This window comes from Oncorhynchus mykiss, chromosome 26 (genome assembly GCF_013265735.2).
Source record: "Oncorhynchus mykiss isolate Arlee chromosome 26, USDA_OmykA_1.1, whole genome shotgun sequence".
Classification (NCBI taxonomy): Eukaryota; Metazoa; Chordata; class Actinopteri; order Salmoniformes; family Salmonidae; genus Oncorhynchus; species Oncorhynchus mykiss.
This window is the reverse complement of record NC_048590.1, coordinates 41,840,844-41,863,668: the sequence shown is the minus strand read 5'-3', so window position 1 is coordinate 41,863,668 and position 22,825 is coordinate 41,840,844. Positions and strand designations below refer to the sequence as shown.

Below are 22,825 nucleotides of genomic sequence, written 5' to 3'. Positions count from 1 at the left end.
GATATGAGTAATGAGAAACAGCGAGAAAAAGGGAAGTGGGTGATTTAGTCACATTAGGCCGGAGTTTGACCTTTCACCTCACTTATGCTGAGAGGAATGACATAATAGAGAGAAGGGGACACAAGATACATGTTTCTGCTATACATAAGAGGCAACAGAGCTATAACTGTAGCACTATGTACAGTACACCACATACATAATCCATCATTGACTTCTGTAGCTGCCAAAATGAATTGGGTTCCCAGAAACATCATCCAACCATTCCAAGCAGTGCCCTTTTCCATGCACCCAAGAGATGACATAGTTTTTTTCTCCATTTTACAAACCCAGATGGTTTACTGAGAACAAATATGAATAGGCCTACTATGGTGACAATTCCTCATCATAAGGAGTCAGTTGACCAAAATATAATCAGTGGGTTGGTGCCCTCTAAACTAGGTTAATTCAGGTGGTTGCCTCTGAAGTTGATACCTTCAAGTCTTTGAAATGCTATGGCCAAAACAAATGGTATGGAAATATGACTAGGCCTATATGAATAAATCACAGAAATGTAACTTATGTCATTTGACCTATCTGGATCATTTGACTTGTGTCTTGCCGTTACCTAATTTCACTGGGAACAAGAGTTTGGTGTCATGAGGTAGCAAGTTTGAATATGTTTTCTACATCCTCCCCTTCACTCACTACATCACCCCCCCCCCCCCCCCCTCCAGGTTTGTTACAGCTAAACCTGCTCCGGGTGTGAAAGTGGATTCTTTTCGCTCTCCACACTTGCGCGGCCCATCGTCCTCTACCGCTCGTGGGCTGTCACTGGGATTTTAAACTAGTACACGCGACCATCAACGGGACAAGAAACATTTACGACAGAAAACTCACTGAGAATAAACGTTCCTCGAAGAAATAAGAATTCCAGAATAATTTACCTTTTCTGCAGGTGCAGTTTTTATCTTTGAGCTGACGGATCGCGGAGAGAGTCTGCATTTCTACAGGTGAACAAAACGTAATTATTTGGTTCGGGGTTATCAAATTGCAAACGTAGCTTTGTGCTGTAGTGTATTGTCCACGAGCGCACATAATTAATCATCTTCACACTACCTAAAATGACGCGCAAGTCGTGCGTGCCGATAATGCAACCTCCTAACCAAGACTAATCTACACATTAGCTATCTGTAAAGATGCCGCCCTACTCCCTCCTCTATGTTTAATATAACACACATACATTCATTATTCATTTCGGTTGCCTATGAAGTTTGTTCTATAGAAAGTATTTGAATCTGATGTGTGCCACAGAATCTATTTGATTCTAGCCACAAAATTAAGGAAATTGGAAGGGGGGAGATTTTCGGTGTGCCGAAAGTACTATTATAACATAATAGTATTTTTGGGGGGGTGCTTATATTTGTCCTGTTACACACAAATGTGTAATGGGAATGTGATTTTTTTGCATATCCCAACCCCCCCTGAGACACCCTGAGGGAGTGGGGTCACAGCCAGGGATGCCATTGTACAGTACCCCTGCAGCAATTAAGGTTAAGTGCCTTGCTCAAGGGCACAGCAACAGATTTAATTATTTTTCTCCTTGTCAGCTCTGTTATTTGAATCAGCAACCTTTCGGTTAGTGGCCCAACACGCTAACCTCGAGGCTACTGCCAACCCTAAATGTGATAGATAAATTAATCTAGTCCACTTCCCTCACCTCAGCCCCACCTAACAGTTAGCCTAGCTAGCGACCTCGTCAAAAGGTTTGGATCTCTTAGTGTAACTTTTAAGGTGTTGGGACTGACAGTCAGATTGACCTGTAGATGAGTCCCAGTCAGGGCTATTCACCACATTGGTGTCAGAAGTGGGATGGCACCTCGGTGCAGCCATCCAAAGCATGTCCCATCAGTATGGACACAAGGGACTTACAAGAGTGAAGCGTTGGTACACGCTTTCTGAAAGAAGGGGTATTCTGTATTGACCTAGTACATCACCTATCCTTTTTACATCAGCAGTTGTCAAAATTACAAAGTGCTTTACAGATACCCAGCCTAAAACCCCACTGAGCAAGCAATGCAGAGGCAGAAGCACAGTGGCTAGGAAAAAACTCCCTAGAAGGCAGGAACCTAGGAAGAAACCTAGAGAGGAACCAGGCTTTGAGGGGTGTCCACTGTCCAGTCCTCTTCTGGATGCCTAATGAGTGACTTTGTTCCAGGCATTCAGACCTCTTGGCATAATGATGAAGGTGTAGGACATAATACCATGCTGATAGTGTCTATGCCTTGTTCCTGTTCCACACTACTGAGCTGAACTGTGCTGAGCCAAGCCAGACTGTGCTATCCTGGTTAAACATCCATCATAGTTGCTGGGACCGTGCTTGGCAGAACAATGTGAAAACGTGCCATCACAGTACGGTTCAAGTCTCCATGATGGTGTGAAACAGGTAACAGTGCACAAGAGCCTATAATGGGATGAGTATAAGCTAACCTTGCCTGGTACCTGCAGATTTGCCTCCATGATGCCAAAGCTTGAACACTGTCATGAGTTTCACCAATGATGGACACTGCTGTGCCAATGCTCGTCAATGTCCAAGCAGTCATCATCGACACAAACGCCAAATGAATTGATAAAATGCTCTCTAATGTGGTTTCTGTTCGATTCTAATTTACAAAAGATGTGTCCCTCTCGCTTTCAAAATCCTATATTCACGATGAGAGCTCTGATCCAATCAGTGTGTTAGTCAGCAGTAGCCATCACTTCCATTAGCTATGGACCCTAACTGCTGCCATCATGTCTTACACTGCTAGCTAACCTCTCTACCTGAATGTGAGCAGTGTTACCCTGCCACTGGTCTCTCAGTGGAATGGAAAAGGCCTCCAAGTGTTTACATTGGGCCTAATGTTGTCAGAGCTCCTATAATACCAGCTTCAGGGGGAACAGACCGGGTCTTATGGGCCCCAGCCTCACCGGGAATAGACCGTACCACACCAGCTCAATGGAAACACTGTGGGGGTTAGCTGTTAGCACGGCGCTCAAATAACCTGGCGGCTAATGAACTGTCACTTTTTTTCTCCAAACAAAACGTTTTTAGTCCCTGTTCGCCTGAAAAGCCCTGGCCCTGCCAGGTTTGAACCTTGATTCCAGGGTTGGCTATGTCTTTCCATGCACGTACCAGTTATTAACTCTTTGCTAGTGGTTGATTTTTAGATGTCTGATTCTGTTAAAGTTTATGGGGTTTGACAGTATTGAAAACAGCTATTCTCTTCATATTGACCCTACTACACTGATTCAAGGAAGCCAGCAATATGTTAAACAATGATTTCATTGTTATGCAGCTCAAGTTTTTCTAGAATGATGGAGCTTATATGATGACCCTGCCTCTTTTTGCACGTACTGTATTAGATCATAGAGGGAGAATAGAGACAGTAGTTACCTAACTTAATGGGGGATGTTAGACAGGGTTTGAGACAGGGAGATAGTTGAGAAGGCTGAAAGGTTGAGGTGGACTAATGCATTGAACCCTCATCTCTAGGGGCTGTATGTGGTTTGGAGGTGTCAGGGATACCGTTAGATCAGCCTCTTGCACTACTGTCCCATAGTGTCTCTTAGAACTCCTCCGCACCACATGTATCATCATGTCACAGTAGAATTTGCAGGGACGTGCAGAATCCATGGGCTCTGCCAGAGTGGGTTCCCTCTCTACCTCTCTACTGGACAAATCTTGGCTGTCCTCCTGGGAGGTTATCCCAGGACAGTGGTCTAATACTGTGATTTTTCCTGTCCTGCTGAGAGGTTATCCCAGGACACTGGTCCAATACTGGGATTCTTCCTGTATTGCTGAGAGGTTATCCCAGGACACTGGTCCTGTACTGGTTTTTTTCCTGTCCTGCTGAGAGGTTATCCCAGGACACTGGTCCAATACTGGGATTCTTCCTGTCCTGCTGAGAGGTTATCCCAGGACACTGGTCCAATACTGGGATTTTTCCTGTCCTGCTGAGAGGTTATCCCAGGACACTGGTCCAATACTGGGATTCTTCATGTCCTGCTGAGAGGTTATCCCAGGACACTGGTCCTGTACTGGGATTTTTCCTGTCCTGCTGAGAGGTTATCCCAGGACACTGGTCCAATACTGGGATTTTTCCTGTCCTGCTGAGAGGTTATCCCAGGACACTGGTCCAATACTGGGATTTTTCCTGTCCTGCTGAGAGGTTATCCCAGGACACTGGTCCAATACTGGGATTCTTCCTGTCCTGCTGAGAGGTTATCCCAGGACAGTGGTCTAATACTGGGATTTTTCCTGTCCTGCTGAGAGGTTATCCCAGGACACTGGTCCAATACTGGGATTCTTCCTGTCCTGCTGAGAGGTTATCCCAGGACACTGGTCCTGTACTGGGATTATTCCTGTCCTGCTGAGAGGTTATCTCAGGACACTGGTCCAATACTGGGATTCTTCCTGTCCTGCTGAGAGGTTATCCCAGGACACTGGTCCAGTACTGGGATTCTTCCTGTCCTGTTGAGAGATTATCCCAGGACACTGGTCCAATATTGGGATTCTTCCTGTCCTGCTGAGAGGTTATCCCAGGACACTGGTCCAGTACTGGGATTCTTCCTGTCCTGCTGAGAGGTTATCCCAGGACACTGGTCCAATATTGGGATTCTTCCTGTCCTGCTGAGAGGTTACTCCAGGACACTGGTCCAGTACTGGGATTCTTCCTGTCCTGCTGAGAGGTTATCCCAGGACACTGGTCCAGTACTGGGATTCTTCCTGTCCTGCTGAGAGGTTATCCCAGGACACTGGTCCAGTACTGGGATTCTTCCTGTCCTGCTCAGGTCTAATGTATTATTACTTAATCAGGCTTGGGTGTTGAAGGGAGAGCTATTGATCTGATGTTTGTTGTTTAAGGCAGTGTGACAGTTGACTTGACGCTTTACGTTGATTTATACCTCTGTAACTATACAGGAATAACTGAATAATTGTATTCTGTGTCTACACTTTCCATTCAGAGTCTATGCTGACTCACAACAATCAACCCAGATATTTTTGAAATGGCTTCATGCTGTTAGGAGTATCTTCACACAACATCTGAAATGGTTTCATGCTGTTAGGAGTATCTTCTCACAATATCTGAAATGGTTTCATGCTGTTATGTTATGGCTATCTTCACACAAGATCTGAAATGGCTTCATGCTGTTAGGAGTATCTTCTCACAATATCTGAAATGGTTTCATGCTGTTATGTTATGGCTATCTTCTCACAATATCTGAAATGGTTTCATGCTGTTAGGAGTATCTTAACACAAGATCTGAAATGGCTTCATGCTGTTATGTTATGGCTATCTTCTCACAATATCTGAAATGGTTTCATGCTGTTAGGAGTATCTTCACACAATATCTGAAATGGTTTCATGCTGTTATGTTATGGCTATCTTCACACAAGATCTGAAATGGCTTCATGCTGTTATGTTATGGCTATCTTCACACAAGATCTGAAATGGTTTCATGCTGTTATGTTATGGCTATCTTCACACAAGATCTGAAATGGTTTCATGCTGTTATGTTATGGCTATCTTCACACAATATCTGAAATGGCTTCATGCTGTTATGTTATGGCTATCTTCACACAAGATCTGAAATGGCTTCATGCTGTTAGGAGTATCTTCACACAAGATCTGAAATGGCTTCATGCTGTTATGTTATGGCTATCTTCACACAATATCTGAAATGGCTTCATGCTGTTAGGAGTATCTTCACACAACATCTGAAATAGGTTCATGCTGTTAGGAGTATCTTCACACAATATCTGAAATGGCTTCATGCTGTTATGTTATGGCTATCTTCACACAAGATCTGAAATGGCTTCATGCTGTTATGTTATGGCTATCTTCACACAAGATCTGAAATGGTTTCATGCTGTTATGTTATGGCTATCTTCACACAAGATCTGAAATGGTTTCATGCTGTTATGTTATGGCTATCTTCACACAAGGGGGTAAACACAGTTAGGTACTCAGAAAAGATGGAACAGTAAGGAAATTGCATTTGCTTTTTGCTCAGAAAAGGACTTTATTCTGGCGTGACAATATAGCCTAGAGCTGGGCGATATGGACAGCAATCCATATGGTGATAAATTGATGCAATAACAATAAATAGAAATATAAGTTTATAACATTAATGTACACCATCGTTTTTTACTACTAGTTTGATGGTTTTATCCATCAATTGTCCCATTAACAATCACACATATTATCAAACTTATTTCATTTAAAACTTCACATTTCTCTAGTATAGGCTACTTATGGTAATGATGAATATCAGCAAAATGCCTGCGATTAGAGTGTTCTGTCTGGTCGGTTATGGATCATTTTCAGTTTATTGTCCCAGATCTAATATAGCCCCCCACCTGTAACCCACTATAGATAGAATCAGTACCCTGTCTTCTTCTTATGTTAGGATAAGTGTGGGAAACATGCTGTGTTAGTGGGTGTAACCATCCGGCATGGTCTGGGAATAGCATGTTGCTCACAGTGACCCCAGTGTTAGGTTAGAGTCTTAGGGTGCATCCCACATGGCACCCTATTCCCTATATAGTGCATTTATTTTGACAAGAGCCCTATGGGACCTGGTCAAAAGTAGTGCACTATAAAGGGGATAGGGTATCATTTGGGATGAAGACTTACTGTCATGGCTCATTTACTGGTCACATCCCATCAAGAGAACAACTGTGATTATTTCATTACCATTAGTCTCGGCAGCCAGAACCAAATAAACTACTGTTGAAGATGACATGAGAGATTAGATCACCATCGCTTGCCACTAGATTTGGTTTATATTGAGTTATTTAACCTTTTATATTCAGGTTTCTATTGTTGAGATAAAATCTATTTAGCAAAAGTGACCTGGTCCAAATGGCCCTAAACCAGGAACCATATTCTGAATAAAAAATATAAATAGAAAATACATCATTATATACTTAGATCAGTGAGGGACTGAACCTCGGTGAGACATGCATGCACACACATATGCACTCACACAGACAAGCATGCACGCACACACACGCAAACACATGTACACACACACACAACCACGCACACACACAGACCCACACACACTGCTATTCTAGTCAGACTTATGTACTGACCAAATCATGAAAGACAAAACTATAACTGCTCTGGGTTTACCAAACTCATATTTTATTGGTCCATGTGTTTGTTACCGTTGCATTCATTACTTTCCAGCCATTATGATGAGCCTCTCCTCCCCACTCCCCATTTCTCCTTCCTTCCAACAGCCTCCATTGATCCTACTCTGGGAAATTCACCCTGGTCGGGTATTGGAAGTTTTGAGCAAGAAGCCACCTCCCCTCTCTCTCTTCAGAAAAGTTGTAGTCTTTACTTAAAGAGGAGGGAGGGGCTGTTACTCAGAAGTAACAGAATCGAGCTCCAACGCAATAACACCAAACCTGAACATTTACTTCTGAAATAACTGAGTAGCTCTTTGTTCATGGTGGGATAACAGGGAGGTTGTGTATGAGTGTGAGTACATGTCTATATATCTGAGGATGTTACTAAGCATTTCTGTTGACTGCTTTGGTCCCTGGCCACCCCCTCCCTCCTGTTTAGAGGTTTGTGTTTTACGCCTCCACCACACTGACAGCGTTATTGCGTTTTGGTACACCAGAAATACATTAATTTCCAATGGAACTCTGTGTTTGCCTTGCAGCGTTGTGTTGCAGAGGCAGGTGCAGTGCGTTCTGTGTGCTGCATATGTTGGATCTATTGAACATATGCATTAAACTGTATGTTGAATGTTGAACTTATGTTTCACACATATCAGATGATGCTGCGTACTATTTTGTACAAAGAGGCTTTCGGTGTGATCGAGGCGTTAACAACAGAACGGACTGCTGTGTGAGATGAGGAGTGACATTTGTAATGCTTCATTTCATGAGCTTGGAGTTGCAACACTAACACATATAACACTTACCACATATCAAACTCTTTGAATTACATGCAGAATTACAGGATGTTGATATTATCATGGTATTATTAGCCCTTACTTGTAGCAGTATCAATACTGATGTTACAATGCCTTTGCCTAAACAGTTCACCTTCTAACTTTATACTGTCACAAATACTATTGCTTTTTGATTTTTTACAGTATATTCATGTGGTTGAATTTCATACAATGATGACTTATATGCTTATTTTATTTCTATGAAAACTGGGGAGAGTTCATCGGGGGGGTAACTGAGCTGCAGGCAGGGAGGGGGGGGGGGGGCTTCATCCATCCAGCCCTTGTTTAAAGTTGGCTGCAACGAATAGGCCACTGTAACTTTATGTACACAGTTGTTAAACTATAGCCATTCATTCACTCTAACAATATATCCCTTTGTGCTTCTAATTCAATCATAATTCATTGTGTAGTTTTGATACAACCTACGTAATGAAAGTGTTTCTCAGTGAAGCTAGTAGTAGAGGACGCCGTTTCATTGATGTCATTAATGCCCAGATTGAACTGGTCTAAAAATGGATTTTAAAAAACAGGACTGGATTTACTGCAAGTATAATGGTGTACTGTACATGCCTTCCACACAGGCACCTCTGAGGTAATGGGTTTGTTTGGGAGGAGTTGGGAAACTAGTTCACAAATGTGTGGGCCTCTGTAGCTCAGTTGGTAGAGCATGGCTCTTACAACGCTAGGATAGTGGATTCGATACCATCCGTACATAAAGGTAATGCACGCATGACTGTAAGTCACTTTCCATAAGTGTCTGCTAAATGGCATATACAGTGCATTTGGAAAGTGTTCAGACACCTTGACCTTTTTACACATTTTGTTACGTTACAGCCTTATTCTAAAATGGATTAATAAAAACAAATGCTCATCAATCTACACACAATACCTCATAATGACAAAGCAAAAACAGGTTTGTAGAAATTTTTGCAAATGTATTAAAAATAAATAGATAAGTATTCAGACCCTTTGACCTGAAATTGAGCTCAGGTGCATCCTGTTTCCATTAATCATCCTTGAGATGTTTCTACAACTTGATAGGAATCCAACTGTGGTAAATTCAATTGATTGGACATGATTTGGAAAGGCACACACCTGTCTATATTAGCCCACAGTTGACAGTGTATGTCAGAGCAAAAACCAAGACTTGAGTTTGGACGAATTGTCCGTAGAGCTTCGAGACAGGATTGTGTCGAGGCACAGATCTGGAGAAGGGTACCAAAAAAGAGAAACAAGATTCTCTGGTCTGATGAAACCAACATGCTGTTGGGATGTTTTTCACTGGCAGGGACTGGGAAACTAGTCAGGATCGAGGGAAAGATGAACGGAGCAAAGTATAGAGAGTCTATGAATGTCCTTGAGTGGCCCAGCCAGAACCTGCACTTCAACCCGATCGAACATCTCTGGAGTGACCTTAAAATAGCTGTGCAGCGACACTCCCCATCCAACCTGACAGAGAGTATGAGAGGATCTGCAGAGAAGAGTGGGAGAAACTCCCCAAATACAGGTGGGTCAAGCTTGTAGCGTCATACCCAAGAAGACTCGAGGCTGTAATCGCTGCCAAAGGTGCTTCAACAAAGTACTTAGTAAAGGGTCTGAATACTTATGTTTTAAAAAATTATACATTTGCAAAAATGTCTAAAAACCTGCTTTTGCTTTGTCATTATGGGGTATTGTGTGGAGGTTGATGAGGTTCAAAAAACGATTTAATCCACTTTAGAATAAGGCTGTAACGTAACAAAATGTGGAAAACGTCAAGGGATCTGAATACGTTCTGAATGCACTGTATTACTATTTTATTATGATGATCTATTGTAGATGTAGTCAGTGGACTGGGGCCAGAACCTGAGGCAGCATGAGTGACTCTAGTTACATTAACAAGGCATTCTAGTAGAAGTCAGAGGCCAGGAGAGGTACGGAGGGTTTGTGTGGAAGTGATCCTTAATGGTCGACATTCTTAGACAGAACTGGTCTGTCTTTGATTTTAAGGTCTTTTAATGAATTTGCATGAATTTAGGCCAATCAATGCCTTTGAATAACATTAACCTTAAACTACAATGTAACAGAAAACTTCCTAGGGTGCATAGTCAGCGTTTCTTCTTTTGATTTCAGGTAAACTATGACCAGGTGGATTGTATTACTTTGTGTTTGTCTGTCCGTCACCTCGGCAACATTCAACAATTATCAGCAAATCAGCAGCTATGAGCAGCACTCCTTTCTGGGTATGTGGACATATTACTCCTCACTATACAGTGCATATGAAATGACATATTTATCTGTGTCTGGTTACATGGCTTTTTGTGTGTTCGTGTGACTGTGTCTTTACCTGTGTCTGGTTGCTAATCATTGTGTGTTTATATATATATATATATATATATATATGTGTGTGTGTGTGTGTGTGTGTGTGTGTGTGTGTGTGTGTGTGTGTGTGTGTGTGCGTGTGTGTGTCCATCTCTCTGCCCTCTTCCCCTCCAGACCCTGAGGACACACTGAGTGTGAGCGTCCCCCTGGAGCTGCCTCAGCGCCCTCTACTGGGCAGCACCTTGGTACTACCCTGTTACTTCCAGGTGGGTCGGCCTGGCACCAATATCAATACTACACAGTTATGAGAAATAAGGATGTTGGATTTAGCAATAAATATCATATTATTTTTTATTTTTTCATTTAAAATTAACAAGATTACTATCTCCTGTTTCAGGGACCCTCCCTCCACTGTTTTAACTCCCTTCACTGTTTTAACTCCCTTCACTGTTTTAACTCTCCACTGTTTTAACTCCCTCCACTGTTTTAACTCCCTCCACTGTTTTAACTCCCTCCACAGTTTTAACTCCCTCCACTGTTTTAACTCCCTTCACTGTTTTAACTCCCTTCACTGTTTTAACTCCCTTCACTGTTTTAACTCCCTCCACGGTTTTAACTCCCTCCACTGTTTTAACTCCCTCCACTGTTTTAACTCCCTCCACTGTTTTAACTCCCTTCACTATTTTAACTCCCTCCACTGTTTTAACTCCCTTCACTGTTTTAACTCCCTCCACTGTTTTAACTCCCTTCACTGTTTTAACTCCCTTCACTGTTTTAACTTCCTTCACTATTTTAACTCCCTCCACTGTTTTAACTCCCTCCACTGTTTTAACTCTCTCCACTGTTTTAACTCCCTTCACTGTTTTAACTCCCTCCACTGTTTTAACTCCCTTCACTGTTTTAACTCCCTCCACTGTTTTAACTCCCTCCACTGTTTTAACTCCCTTCACTGTTTTAACTCCCTCCACTGTTTTAACTCTCTCCACTGTTTTAACTCCCTTTACTGTTTTAACTCCCACCACTGTTTTAACTCCCTTCACTGTTTTAACTCCCTCCACTTTGTTTTGACTTGTTTTCATGTTTCTCATAATACTGTTTTATGTATCAACTCTTTTCACATATTTGAGTCCTGGTGAGGAGAAAAAACTCAGTTAGACAGGACTGCAGTTCAATTGACCAATGAATAAGTTACAGTGATACAAAGTTCCATGATAAGAAACCCCATTGTAGTTCCACCATTATGTGACTTGTTTTATTTCAGAGTGGTCATCAACATAAAAATAGTATTTAATATTATATTGTAATATAATTATGTTTTTCTAATAAACTTGAACTTTAACCCTACTTCCAGGACCACACCGTCCACGACCCCGGCGCCCCCACCATTGCCCCCCTGTCTCACCGCATCAAATGGAGCCGCATCACCAAGGAGCGTGTCTCTGTCATCCTGGTGGCCATGGACGGAGAGGTCAAGGTGGAGGAGGACTATCTGGACCGGGTCCACATGGTGGGCTACCCCCAGACCCCCACTGACGCCAGCATCAAGATCACAGAGTTGAGGTCCAACGACACCGGCACCTACCGATGTGAGGTCCAGCACGGCATCGAGGACAACCATGACACTGTGGACGTCCTGGTTCAAGGTAGGGACAGAGGGTAGTGGGAGTGTGACGACTGCTTGTTGCCAAGGAATTCATCTTTGGATATTGCTCTCTTTGTAAACAAAGTTGGTGCTTAAAGCTACCCCTGTACACACGTCAGTTTCTTTTGATCTTTTGATTTTAGGACATTAAAAATGTTATTTGCCTAAAACTAAGGATTTGTATGGTTTCATGAGTATTTTTGTTGTTGTTGATATTCTATAATTTGCTCTATGTGCTGTATATGAACCATACAGACAACTTTGAAGCAAAATAAATAATGTATCTTTAAGCCACACAGATAGGCAGTGATCTAATTATTTTATGGAGGCATTAGTGGCTGCTCTGTCGCTGTTACACTGTTGTCTCTCTCCAGGTATCGTGTTTCACTACCGGGCCATCACGACACGCTACACACTGACCTTTGAGAAGGCCAAGGCAGCCTGTATCCAGAACAGTGCTGTGATCGCGACCCCAGAGCAGCTCCAGGCCGCGTACGATGACGGCTTCCACCAGTGTGATGCCGGCTGGCTCTCTGACCAGACTGTCAGGTCAGCCTATATCCCTCTCCTTCATCTGCACTGATCTGAAATCAGTTGCTGTTTTCAGATCAGTGCCAAAAGCAGTGAAGTGAATGAAGTGACTGGAAATAACTGAACTGATTTCAGAACAAAGTGAAGGAGGGAGTCTATAAGGCTTGTCTTCAAATACTGTTTGTTTTCTTTAAAATATTAAGTGAGCTTGAGTGAGCTTGCCTGACACAATGGAGCCAATGGAATAATCCCAAAAGTGCAAGCTTTACCTATCTGGCACTCCAACTAGGCTCAATCAAATGCTTTGAAAGACAACAATGGTCTAATTTTGAACCCAGATCTGCAATCTATCCAATGTTTGAAAATAAGTTAAAATATTTTATTTAACAGTTTATAATGACTGTACATACAGTTCTCTAAGCATCATGAGGTCATTTACTTCATATAGGAATTATAAATAGAGTTATACTTGACGGTTTGTATTTCAATATTGTCCATTTATGTAATGTTTACATTTTCACGTCAGTATTTGGTTTGATCCTCCGTCTAAACACAGATGTCTGCCATGCAGAACTTCCTGTAGAATGTTTGACAGCTGAGCCTCTGAACATGTCACTTCCTCTCGACACACAGCCTCTCTTGTCCTCCATGCATCCCTCCTTCCATCCCTGGCAAAAACCTAGAGGATTGTGTTTACCTTTCTCTGATCTCACCTGTACGTTTTTTTCACCACCTCAGAACGAAAGCCCTCATTCCATAAATCTCCTCTAGTTGATTTCTCAGAAGTACTAGAAGGTTTAGAGGAAAATAGTGGACCGGTTTCCCGGACACAGATTAAGCCTAGTCTGGGACTAAGAAGCTTTTTAAAGCTTTTTAACCTTAAAAATATGTTTGAAATAATATGTTACCCAGGAAGGAAGACAAAGGCTCCGATTGAATCAATAAACTAACACGGCTCTGCCTCAACTGATTCACTCAGAATGTTGATGTTGTAATGGAGGTGTTTAAACCAACATACTGAATTAAATAGAATGTATTTGGATCAAAACATATACAACGAGATATACATCAGATCCCCACAGGATAGCACTTTAAAGTATCTCTCTGCAAGGTAGACCTATCACTCTGCACTGGTATGGATTTTGCACTCATTTCTGTTTTCTGTGAAAGGTACCCAATCCATGATCCACGTGAGAATTGCTATGGCGACAAAGACGAGTTCCCCGGGGTGCGAACCTACGGAGTGAGAGATGTCAACGAGACTTACGACGTGTACTGTTTTGCCGAGAAGATGACAGGTAACCAAGGAGACATCCCTGATCTTTTTTTCATAAGTGAGTGACAGGATGAGATCAGGACATGTTCACTTTGGAGAATACAGTCGTTTTCACAGACTCCTTTTTCTGACTGATGTGAAAATTGTGAACATTTTAATTGTGATTAATGTGGATTGCCTTAATCAATGAAATGAGTTACATTGACTCAAATATTCTTAACTACACAACTATCAACCTCAAGTAACACTGAACATGTCACTATCTTACGTCCATCCTCCCCTGTACTCTCCTCTCCCAGGCAGTGTGTTCTACTCTGGCTCTGTGGCTAAGTTCACCTACTCTGAGGCTGAGGAACAGTGTAGTAAGCAGGGGGCCCTGTTGGCCACCACAGGACAGCTGTACCTGGCCTGGCAGGCTGGTCTGGATGTGTGCAATGCAGGCTGGCTAGGAGACAGGAGCGTCCGCTACCCCATCAATGTCCGGAGGCCGCAGTGCGGAGGGGGTCTGCTGGGGGTACGGACCGTGTACCTCCACGTCAACCAGACGGGGTACCCCCTCCCCGAATCCCGCTATGATGCCTACTGCTACACAGGTAGGTTGCATTTAGCCTGGTCCCAGATCTGTTTGTGTCATCTTGGCATCTCCTATAGGAGTTGGCTATATAGCACAAACAGATCTAGAACCAGGATAGGTTACACTGTGAATCAACCATAGACTGGAATGTGTTATCATTGGAATGAACCTACCGACACAAGATTATTTAATGTTTCATATTGGTAAGTGTTTTAGTGTCATATTTGTTAGCGTGTGTGTGTGTTTTAGTGTCATATTTGTTAGCGTGTGTGTGTGTGTTTTAGTGTCATATTTGTTAGCGTGTGTGTGTTTTAGTGTCATATTTGTTAGTGTGTGTGTGTGTGTTTTAGTGTCATATTTGTTAGCGTGTGTGTGTGTTTTAGTGTCATATTTGTTAGTGTGTGTGTGTGTTTTAGTGTCATATTTGTTAGCGTGTGTGTGTGTTTTAGTGTCATATTTGTTAGTGTGTGTGTGTGTGTTTTAGTGTCATATTTGTTAGCGTGTGTGTGTGTTTTAGTGTCATATTTGTAAGTGTGTGTGTGTGTGTGCGCGTGCGTTTTAGTGTTATATTTGTAAGTGTGTGTGTGTGTGCGTGCGTTTTAGTGTCATATTTGTAAGTGTGTGTGTGTGTGCGTGCGTTTTAGTGTCATATTTGTAAGTGTGTGTGTGTGTGTGTGTGTGTGTGTGTGTGTGCGTTTTAGTGTCATATTTGTTAGCGTGTGTGTGTGTTTTAGTGTCATATTTGTTAGCGTGTGTGTGTGCCCGTTTTAGTGTCATATTTGTAAGCGTGTGTGTGTGCGTTTTAGTGTCATATTTGTAAGTGTGTGTGTGTGTGTGTGTGCGTTTTAGTGTCATATTTGTAAGTGTGTGTGTGTGTGCGTGCGTTTTAGTGTCATATTTGTAAGTGTGTGTGTGTGTGTGTGTGCGTTTTAGTGTCATATTTGTAAGTGTGTGTGTGTGTGTGTGTGTGTGCGTTTTAGTGTCATATTTGTAAGTGTGTGTGTGTGTGCGTGCGTGCGTTTTAGTGTCATATTTGTAAGTGTGTGTGTGTGCGTGCGTTTTAGTGTCATATTTGTAAGTGTGTGTGTGCGTGCGTTTTAGTGTCATATTTGTAAGTGTGTGTGTGTGTGCGTGCGTTTTAGTGTCATATTTGTAAGTGTGTGTGTGTGTGTGCGTGCGTTTTAGTGTCATATTTATGTCATATTTTTAAGCGTTTAATTGTTTCATATTTGTCAAATGGCTGAATTTGTTCAGGATCACAACAGTGTTAAGTGAAACAGTAAACAACCATTCTCACCACATGTTTCCTTTTGGAAACCGTTCCCAACAATCACGTGCATGAACCCTTTCTTCTGTCTCCTCTAGAAACGGACGAGGAGGGCTCAGGCATGGTGGTGCCCACCGAGGCGGGCAGCGGCGTGCTGAGCGTTGCCACGGTGACCCAGGGTCCTCCCGAGGTGTTCTTCAGGAACATGACCACAGAGAGTGAGGCGCTGGGCGAGGACCTGGCCACCCAGAAACCCACTAGTGTGGACTTCACCTTCGGCACTGAGTTGCCCCTGCCACAGCCGCCCAGTGTCACCGAGCTGCCACAGCCGCCCAGTGTCACCGAGCTGCCACAGCCGCCCAGTGTCACCGAGCTGCCCCTACCACAGCCGCCCAGTGTCACCGAGCTGCCACAGCCGCCCAGTGTCACCGAGCTGCCACAGCCGCCCAGTGTCACCGAGCTGCCCCTACCACAGCCGCCCAGTGTGACAGAGTTGGTTGTGGATGTGGTGGGGAGAGTAACGGCCAGGCCGGATGTGGGGAGTGAGATGGGCGAAGTGAGCAGATCAGGATATTTATTTTCTGCTACAGGTCAGTGACTGGATATCTGCTGGGTTTGACTGTAAATAGCAAACTTAGTCACTTTTCATGGGACCCTGTGTTGGGAAAGTTGTTTCTGGAACAACTGAGTGTACAAGCCCTACTTTCAATACTACTGAGTGTTTCATGTTGAAATGGAAAGAGAAGAATTGCAGTCATTGCTGAGGAGACTAGCAAGCTTTATTGGTTGACTGTGAGAGGATATTTGCAACATCGTTTTTACGGCACACTCTGAAGAACACAACAAATAATTGATCAAAAAATCTGAATGATTACAAACTGTGAATAAAAACACACTGTGGTGATTAATGTGTTTGGTGCATGAGATCAGCCACATTATATCAGCATAATTACCTCTCCATCTGTAGGCGTGGTGTTTCACTACCGTGCTGGATCTAGTCGCTATGCCTTCACCTACGTGGAGGCCCAGCTGGCCTGTCAGAGTGTTGGAGCCTCCATCGCCACCCCAGAGCAGCTCCAGGCTGCCTATGAGGCCGGCCTCAACCAGTGTGATGCAGGCTGGCTTCTGGATCAGACCGTCAGGTAGGCAGGAAGACACACACACACTTGTCTGTATACATGGGCACACAAACATATTTAAAGACAGAACTACAGACAGATTAATACATGCATACACACACACACACACACACACACACACACACACACACACACACACACACACACACACACACACACACACACTAACTACAGGAGGCTGATGAGGGGAGGATGGCTCGTAATAATGGCTGGAATGGACTCAATGGAGTGGTATCAAAAATGTGTTTGATTTGTACCATTCCATTCCATTTATTCCCTTCCAGCCATTACTATGAGCCATCCTCCCCAATGAAGGTGCTGCCAGCCGGCGGCCACCTGTACCACATACAGATACTGTACTTGTTTCTAGTCCTTGTCACTGTTCCTTACCATCAGTACAACCATCTTCTTCTTCATTATACTCCCATTCATGGCTGTGAATAAAGGTTGTTTTCATGCACAGGTATCCCATCGTGTCTCCTCTGGAGAAGTGCTCTGGGGATCTGGAGACTTTACCAGGAGTGAGGACCTATGGACTGAGGCCCGCTGACGAACACTACGATGTGTACTGCTACGTGGACAGACTCAGGGGTGAGAAAACACACTAGGTTTAGTTCACTGAAATTGCTCTTGAATCACCTTGTAACCCAGAGATGTCATACCTTGTGTCTATTTCTTGTCTGTCTATTGCAGTAGTAGTCTTTAAAGATAAGTCAAGAGGTTGGGCTAGTTTATTATATTTACACTGTCTTAATAAGAACACCTCCTCCCAGCTGCCCACTGCACTGAAGATAGGAAACACTGTCACCACTGATAAATCCACCATAATTGAAAATTTCAATAAGCATTTTTCTACTGCTGGCCATGCTTTCCACCTGGCTACTCCTACCCCTGTCAACAGCACTGCACCCCCAACAGCAACTCGCCCAAGCCTTCCCCATTTCTCCTTCTCCCAAATCCATTCAGCTGATGTTCTGAAAGAGCTGCAAAATCTGGACCCCTACAAATCAGCCGGGCTAGACAATCTGGACCCTTTCTTTCTAAAATTATCTGCCGAAATTGTTGCCACCCCTATTACTAGCCTGTTCAACCTCTCTTTCGTGTCGTCTGAGATTCCCAAAGATTGGAAAGCAGCTGCGGTCATCCCCCTCTTCAAAGGGGGGGACACTCTTGACCCAAACTGCTACAGACCTATATCTATCCTACCATGCCTTTCTAAGGTCTTCGAAAGCCAAGTCAACAAACAGATTACCGACCATTTTGAATCTCACCATACCTTCTCTGCTATGCAATCTGGTTTCAGAGCTGGTCATGGGTGCACCTCAGCCACGCTCAAGGTCCTAAACGATATCTTAACCGCCATCGATAAGAAACATTACTGTGCAGCCGTATTCATTGATCTGGCCAAGGCTTTCGACTCTGTCAATCACCACATCCTCATCGGCAGACTCAACAGCCTTGGTTTCTCAAATGATTGCCTCGCCTGGTTCACCAACTACTTCTCTGATAGAGTTCAGTGTGTCAAATCTGAGGGTCTGTTGTCCGGACCTCTGGCAGTCTCTATGGGGGTGCCACAGGGTTCAATTCTTGGACCGACTCTCTTCTCTGTATACATCAATGAGGTCGCTCTTGCTGCTGGTGAGTCTCTGATCCACCTCTACGCAGACGACACCATTCTGTATACTTCCGGCCCTTCTTTGGACACTGTGTTAACAACCCTCCAGGCAAGCTTCAATGCCATACAACTCTCCTTCCGTGGCCTCCAACTGCTCTTAAATACAAGTAAAACTAAATGCATGCTCTTCAACCGATCACTACCTGCACCTACCCGCCTGTCCAACATCACTACTCTGGACGGCTCTGACTTAGAATACGTGGACAACTACAAATACTTAGGTGTCTGGTTAGACTGTAAACTCTCCTTCCAGACCCATATCAAACATCTCCAATCCAAAGTTAAATCTAGAATTGGCTTCCTATTTCGCAACAAAGCATCCTTCACTCATGCTGCCAAACATACCCTTGTAAAACTGACCATCCTACCAATCCTCGACTTTGGCGATGTAATTTACAAAATAGCCTCCAATACCCTACTCAACAAACTGGATGCAGTCTATCACAGTGCAATCCGTTTTGTCACCAAAGCCCCATACACTACCCACCATTGCGACCTGTACGCTCTCGTTGGCTGGCCCTCGCTTCATACTCGTCGCCAAACCCACTGGCTCCATGTCATCTACAAGACCCTGCTAGGTAAAGTCCCCCCTTATCTCAGCTCGCTGGTCACCATAGCATCTCCCACCTGTAGCACACGCTCCAGCAGGTATATCTCTCTAGTCACCCCCAAAACCAATTCTTTCTTTGGCCGCCTCTCTTTCCAGTTCTCTGCTGCCAATGACTGGAACGAACTACAAAAATCTCTGAAACTGGAAACTCTTATCTCCCTCACTAGCTTTAAGCACCAACTGTCAGAGCAGCTCACAGATTACTGCACCTGTACATAGCCCACATATAATTTAGCCCTATCAACTACCTCTTTCCCAACTGTATTTAATTTATTTATTTATTTTGCTCCTTTGCACCCCATTATTTTTATTTCTACTTTGCACATTCTTCCATTGCAAAACTACCATTCCAGTGTTTTACTTGCTATATTGTATTTACCTTGCCACCAAGGCCTTTTTTTGCCTTTACCTCCCTTCTCACCTCATTTGCTCACATTGTATATAGACTTGTTTATACTTTATTATTGACTGTATGTTTGTTTTACTCCATGTGTAACTCTGTGTTGTTGTATCTGTCGAACTGCTTTGCTTTATCTTGGCCAGGTCGCAATTGTAAATGAGAACTTGTTCTCAACTTGCCTACCTGGTTAAATAAAGGTAAAATAAAACTATGTGGGAAATTAATGGCAATTGAAAAAGAGGTTTGACTTATCACAAACCACATCGCTGTGGGAGTTGTTTTGAGCACGTCCTCTCTTCTCTTCTCTTCTCACCATCCTCTCATCCCTTAACCTGACTGTCCTCTTCTCACCATCATCTCATCCCTTAACCTGACTGTCCTCTTCTCTTCTCTTCATTCTCTCATCCCTTAACCTGACTGTCCTCTTCACCATCCTCTCATCCCTTAACCCGACTGTCCTCTTCTCACCATCCTCTCATCCCTTAACCTGACTGTCTTCTCTTCTCACCATCCTCTCATCCCTTAACCTGACTGTCTTCTCTTCTCTTGTCACCATCCTCTCATCCCTTAACCTGACTGTCTTCTCTTCTCTTCATCCTCTCATCCCTTAACCTGACTGTCTTCTCTTCTCTTCATCCTCTCATCCCTTAACCTGACTGTCCTCTTTTCACCATCCTCTCATCCCTTAACCTGACTGTCCTCTTCTCACCATCCTCTCATCCGTTAACCTGACTGTCCTCTCTTCTCTAGGTGATGTGTTCCATGCTGGCTCCAGTGATGGCTTCACCTATGACGGTGCTCTGTCTCACTGTCAGGAGCTGAACGCTACCCTGGCCTCTACTGGCCAGCTCTACGCCGCCTGGAGACAAGGCTTGGATAATTGCCGCGCAGGTTGGCTAATCGACCGGAGTGTCCGGTACCCCATCACCAACCCCCGGGCGGCGTGTGGTGCAGGGAAGGCAGGGGTGTACACAGTATACACCCACAACAACCAGACGGGATACCCAGACCTGTATTCCAGATATGACGCCTACTGCTTCAAAGGTTTGGACTGAAATGTGTTGAATCATACAGTGGGGAGAACAAGGTTGTCCTACTTGCAAAGCATGTAGAGGTCTGTACTTTTTATCATAGGTACACTTCAACTGTGAAAGACGGAATCTAAAACAAAAATCCAGAAAATCACATTGTATGATTTTTAAGTAATTAATTTGCATTTTATTGCATGACATAAGTATTTGATCACCTACCAACCTGTAAGAGTTCCATCTCTCACAGACCTGTTAGTTTTCTTTAAGAAGCCCACCTGTTCTCCACCTGTATTAACTGCACCTGTTTGAACTCATTACCTGTATAAAAGACACCTGTCCACACACTCAATCAAACAGACTCCAACCTCTCCACAATGGCCAAGACCAGAGAGCTATGTAAGAACATCAGGGATAAAATTGTAGACCTGCACAAGGCTGGGATGGGCTACAGGACAATAGGCAAGCAGCTTGGTGAGCAGGCAATAACTGTGGGCAAAATTATTAGAAAATGGAAGAAGTTCAAGATGATGGTCAATCACCCTCGGCCTGGGGCTCCATGCAAGATCTCACCTCGTGGGGCATCAATGATCATGAGGAAGGTGAGGGATCAGCCCAGAACTACACGGCAGGACCTGGTCAATGACCCGAAGAGAGCTGGGCCCACAGTCTCAAAGAAAACCATTAGTAACACACAACGCAGTCATGGATTAAAATCCTGCAGCGCACGCAAGGTCCCCCTGCTCAAGCCAGCACATGTCCAGGCCCGTCTGAAGTTTGCCAATGACCATCTGGATGATCCAGAGGAGGAATGGGAGAAGGTAATGTGGTCTGATGAGACAAAAATATAGCTTTTTGGTCTAAACTCCACTCGCTGTGTTTGGAGGAAGAAGAAGGATGAGTACAAGCCCAAGAACACCATCCCAACCGTGAAGCATTAAGGTGGAAACATCATTCTTTGGGGATGCTTTTCTGCAAAGGGGACAGGACGACTGCACCGTATTGAGGGGAGGATGGATGGGGCCATGTATCGCGAGATCTTGGCCAACAAGGAGCATTGAAGATGGGTCGTGGCTGGGTCTTCCAGCATGACAACAACCCGAAACACACAGCCAGGGCAACTAAGGAGTGGCTCCGTAAGAAGCATCTCAAGGTCCTGGAGTGGCCTAGCCAGTCTCCAGACCTGAACCCAATAGAAAATCTTTGGAGGGAGCTGAAAGTCCGTATTGCCCAGCGACAGCCCCGAAACCTGAAGGATCTGGAGAAGGTCTGTATGGAGGAGTGGGCCAAAATCCCTGCTGCAGTTTGGGCAAACCTGGTCAAGAACTACAGGAAACGTATGATCTCTGTAATTGCAAACAAAGGTTTCTGTACCAAATATTAAGTTATGCTTTTCTGATATATCAAATACTTATGTCATGCAATAAAATGCAAATTAATTACTTAAAAATCATACAATGTGATTTTCTGGATTTTTTATTCCATCTTTCACAGTTGAAGTGTACCTATGATAAAGAATTACAGACCTCTACATGCTTTGTAAGTAGGAAAACCTGCAAAATTGGCAGTGTATCAAATACTTGGTCTCCCCACTGTAAGTCATGTTGTTTCCACTTTATTTCAACATCAAAAAAATATTCAGGCTAAAACGCAATCAAAACTGTACGTTGGTCTTGGATAGACACAGGAATGTAATAGAATAATGTGTCATCTCTCAATCACCCACCCACCCACTCACTCACTCAATCACCCACCCACCCACCCACCTACTCACCCAGTCACCCACTCTCTCAATCACCCACTCACCCACCCACCTACTCACCCACCCACCCACCCACTCACCCACTCTCTCACTCACTCACTCACCCACTCACCCACCAACCCACTCACCCACTCTCTCACTCACTCCTTCACTCATTATATCACTCACTCACCCTCTCACTCAGTTTTCACTCGCTCACATTATCCTTCACTCTCACTCACTTGTTCGCTTGCATGGTCACTCACTCACTCACTCACTCACTCACTCACTCACTCACTCACCCACCCACCCACCCACCCACTCTCTCACTCACTCACCCACTCTCTCACTCACTCCTTCACTCATTCTATCACTCACTCACCCTCTCACTCCGTCTTCACTCGCTCGCATTATCATTCACTCTCACTCAGTTGTTCGCTTGCATGGTCACTCACTCACCTTCTCTCACTCACTCACCCACCCACCCACCCACTCACTCACTCAGTCACTCACTCACTCACTAAGATCTTTTTGTTTCCTGTAGTGGACATCTTGTTTGTCGCCAATGAAACTGGATTGAACATCACAGAGATAGAAGAGGCTTTGGTTAACCTCACATCCATCACTGATTTGCTGAGGCCTGGTAAGA

At 43.9% G+C, this 22,825-nt stretch overlaps 1 protein-coding gene across 6 annotated transcripts in view; it reads left to right on the top strand.

Annotated features, from left to right (window-relative positions):
- Positions 1–736: 736 nt before the first annotated feature.
- The window catches only part of LOC110506142 (aggrecan core protein), a 35,385-nt gene continuing 13,296 nt past the window's right edge, over positions 737–22,825 (top strand). For all 6 annotated transcript variants that reach the window (XM_036963850.1, XM_036963849.1, XM_036963853.1 and 3 more), the window contains exons 1-12: positions 737–989; positions 10,105–10,214; positions 10,468–10,559; positions 11,645–11,936; positions 12,310–12,484; positions 13,637–13,764; positions 14,042–14,335; positions 15,682–16,173; positions 16,551–16,725; positions 17,186–17,313; positions 20,158–20,451; positions 22,721–22,819. In XM_036963850.1, the coding sequence (XP_036819745.1) occupies positions 10,112–10,214; positions 10,468–10,559; positions 11,645–11,936; positions 12,310–12,484; positions 13,637–13,764; positions 14,042–14,335; positions 15,682–16,173; positions 16,551–16,725; positions 17,186–17,313; positions 20,158–20,451; positions 22,721–22,819 (2,272 nt within the window). In that variant the 5' untranslated portion in view covers positions 737–989; positions 10,105–10,111. The remainder of the gene's footprint in view (positions 990–10,104; positions 10,215–10,467; positions 10,560–11,644; positions 11,937–12,309; positions 12,485–13,636; positions 13,765–14,041; positions 14,336–15,681; positions 16,174–16,550; positions 16,726–17,185; positions 17,314–20,157; positions 20,452–22,720; positions 22,820–22,825) is intronic.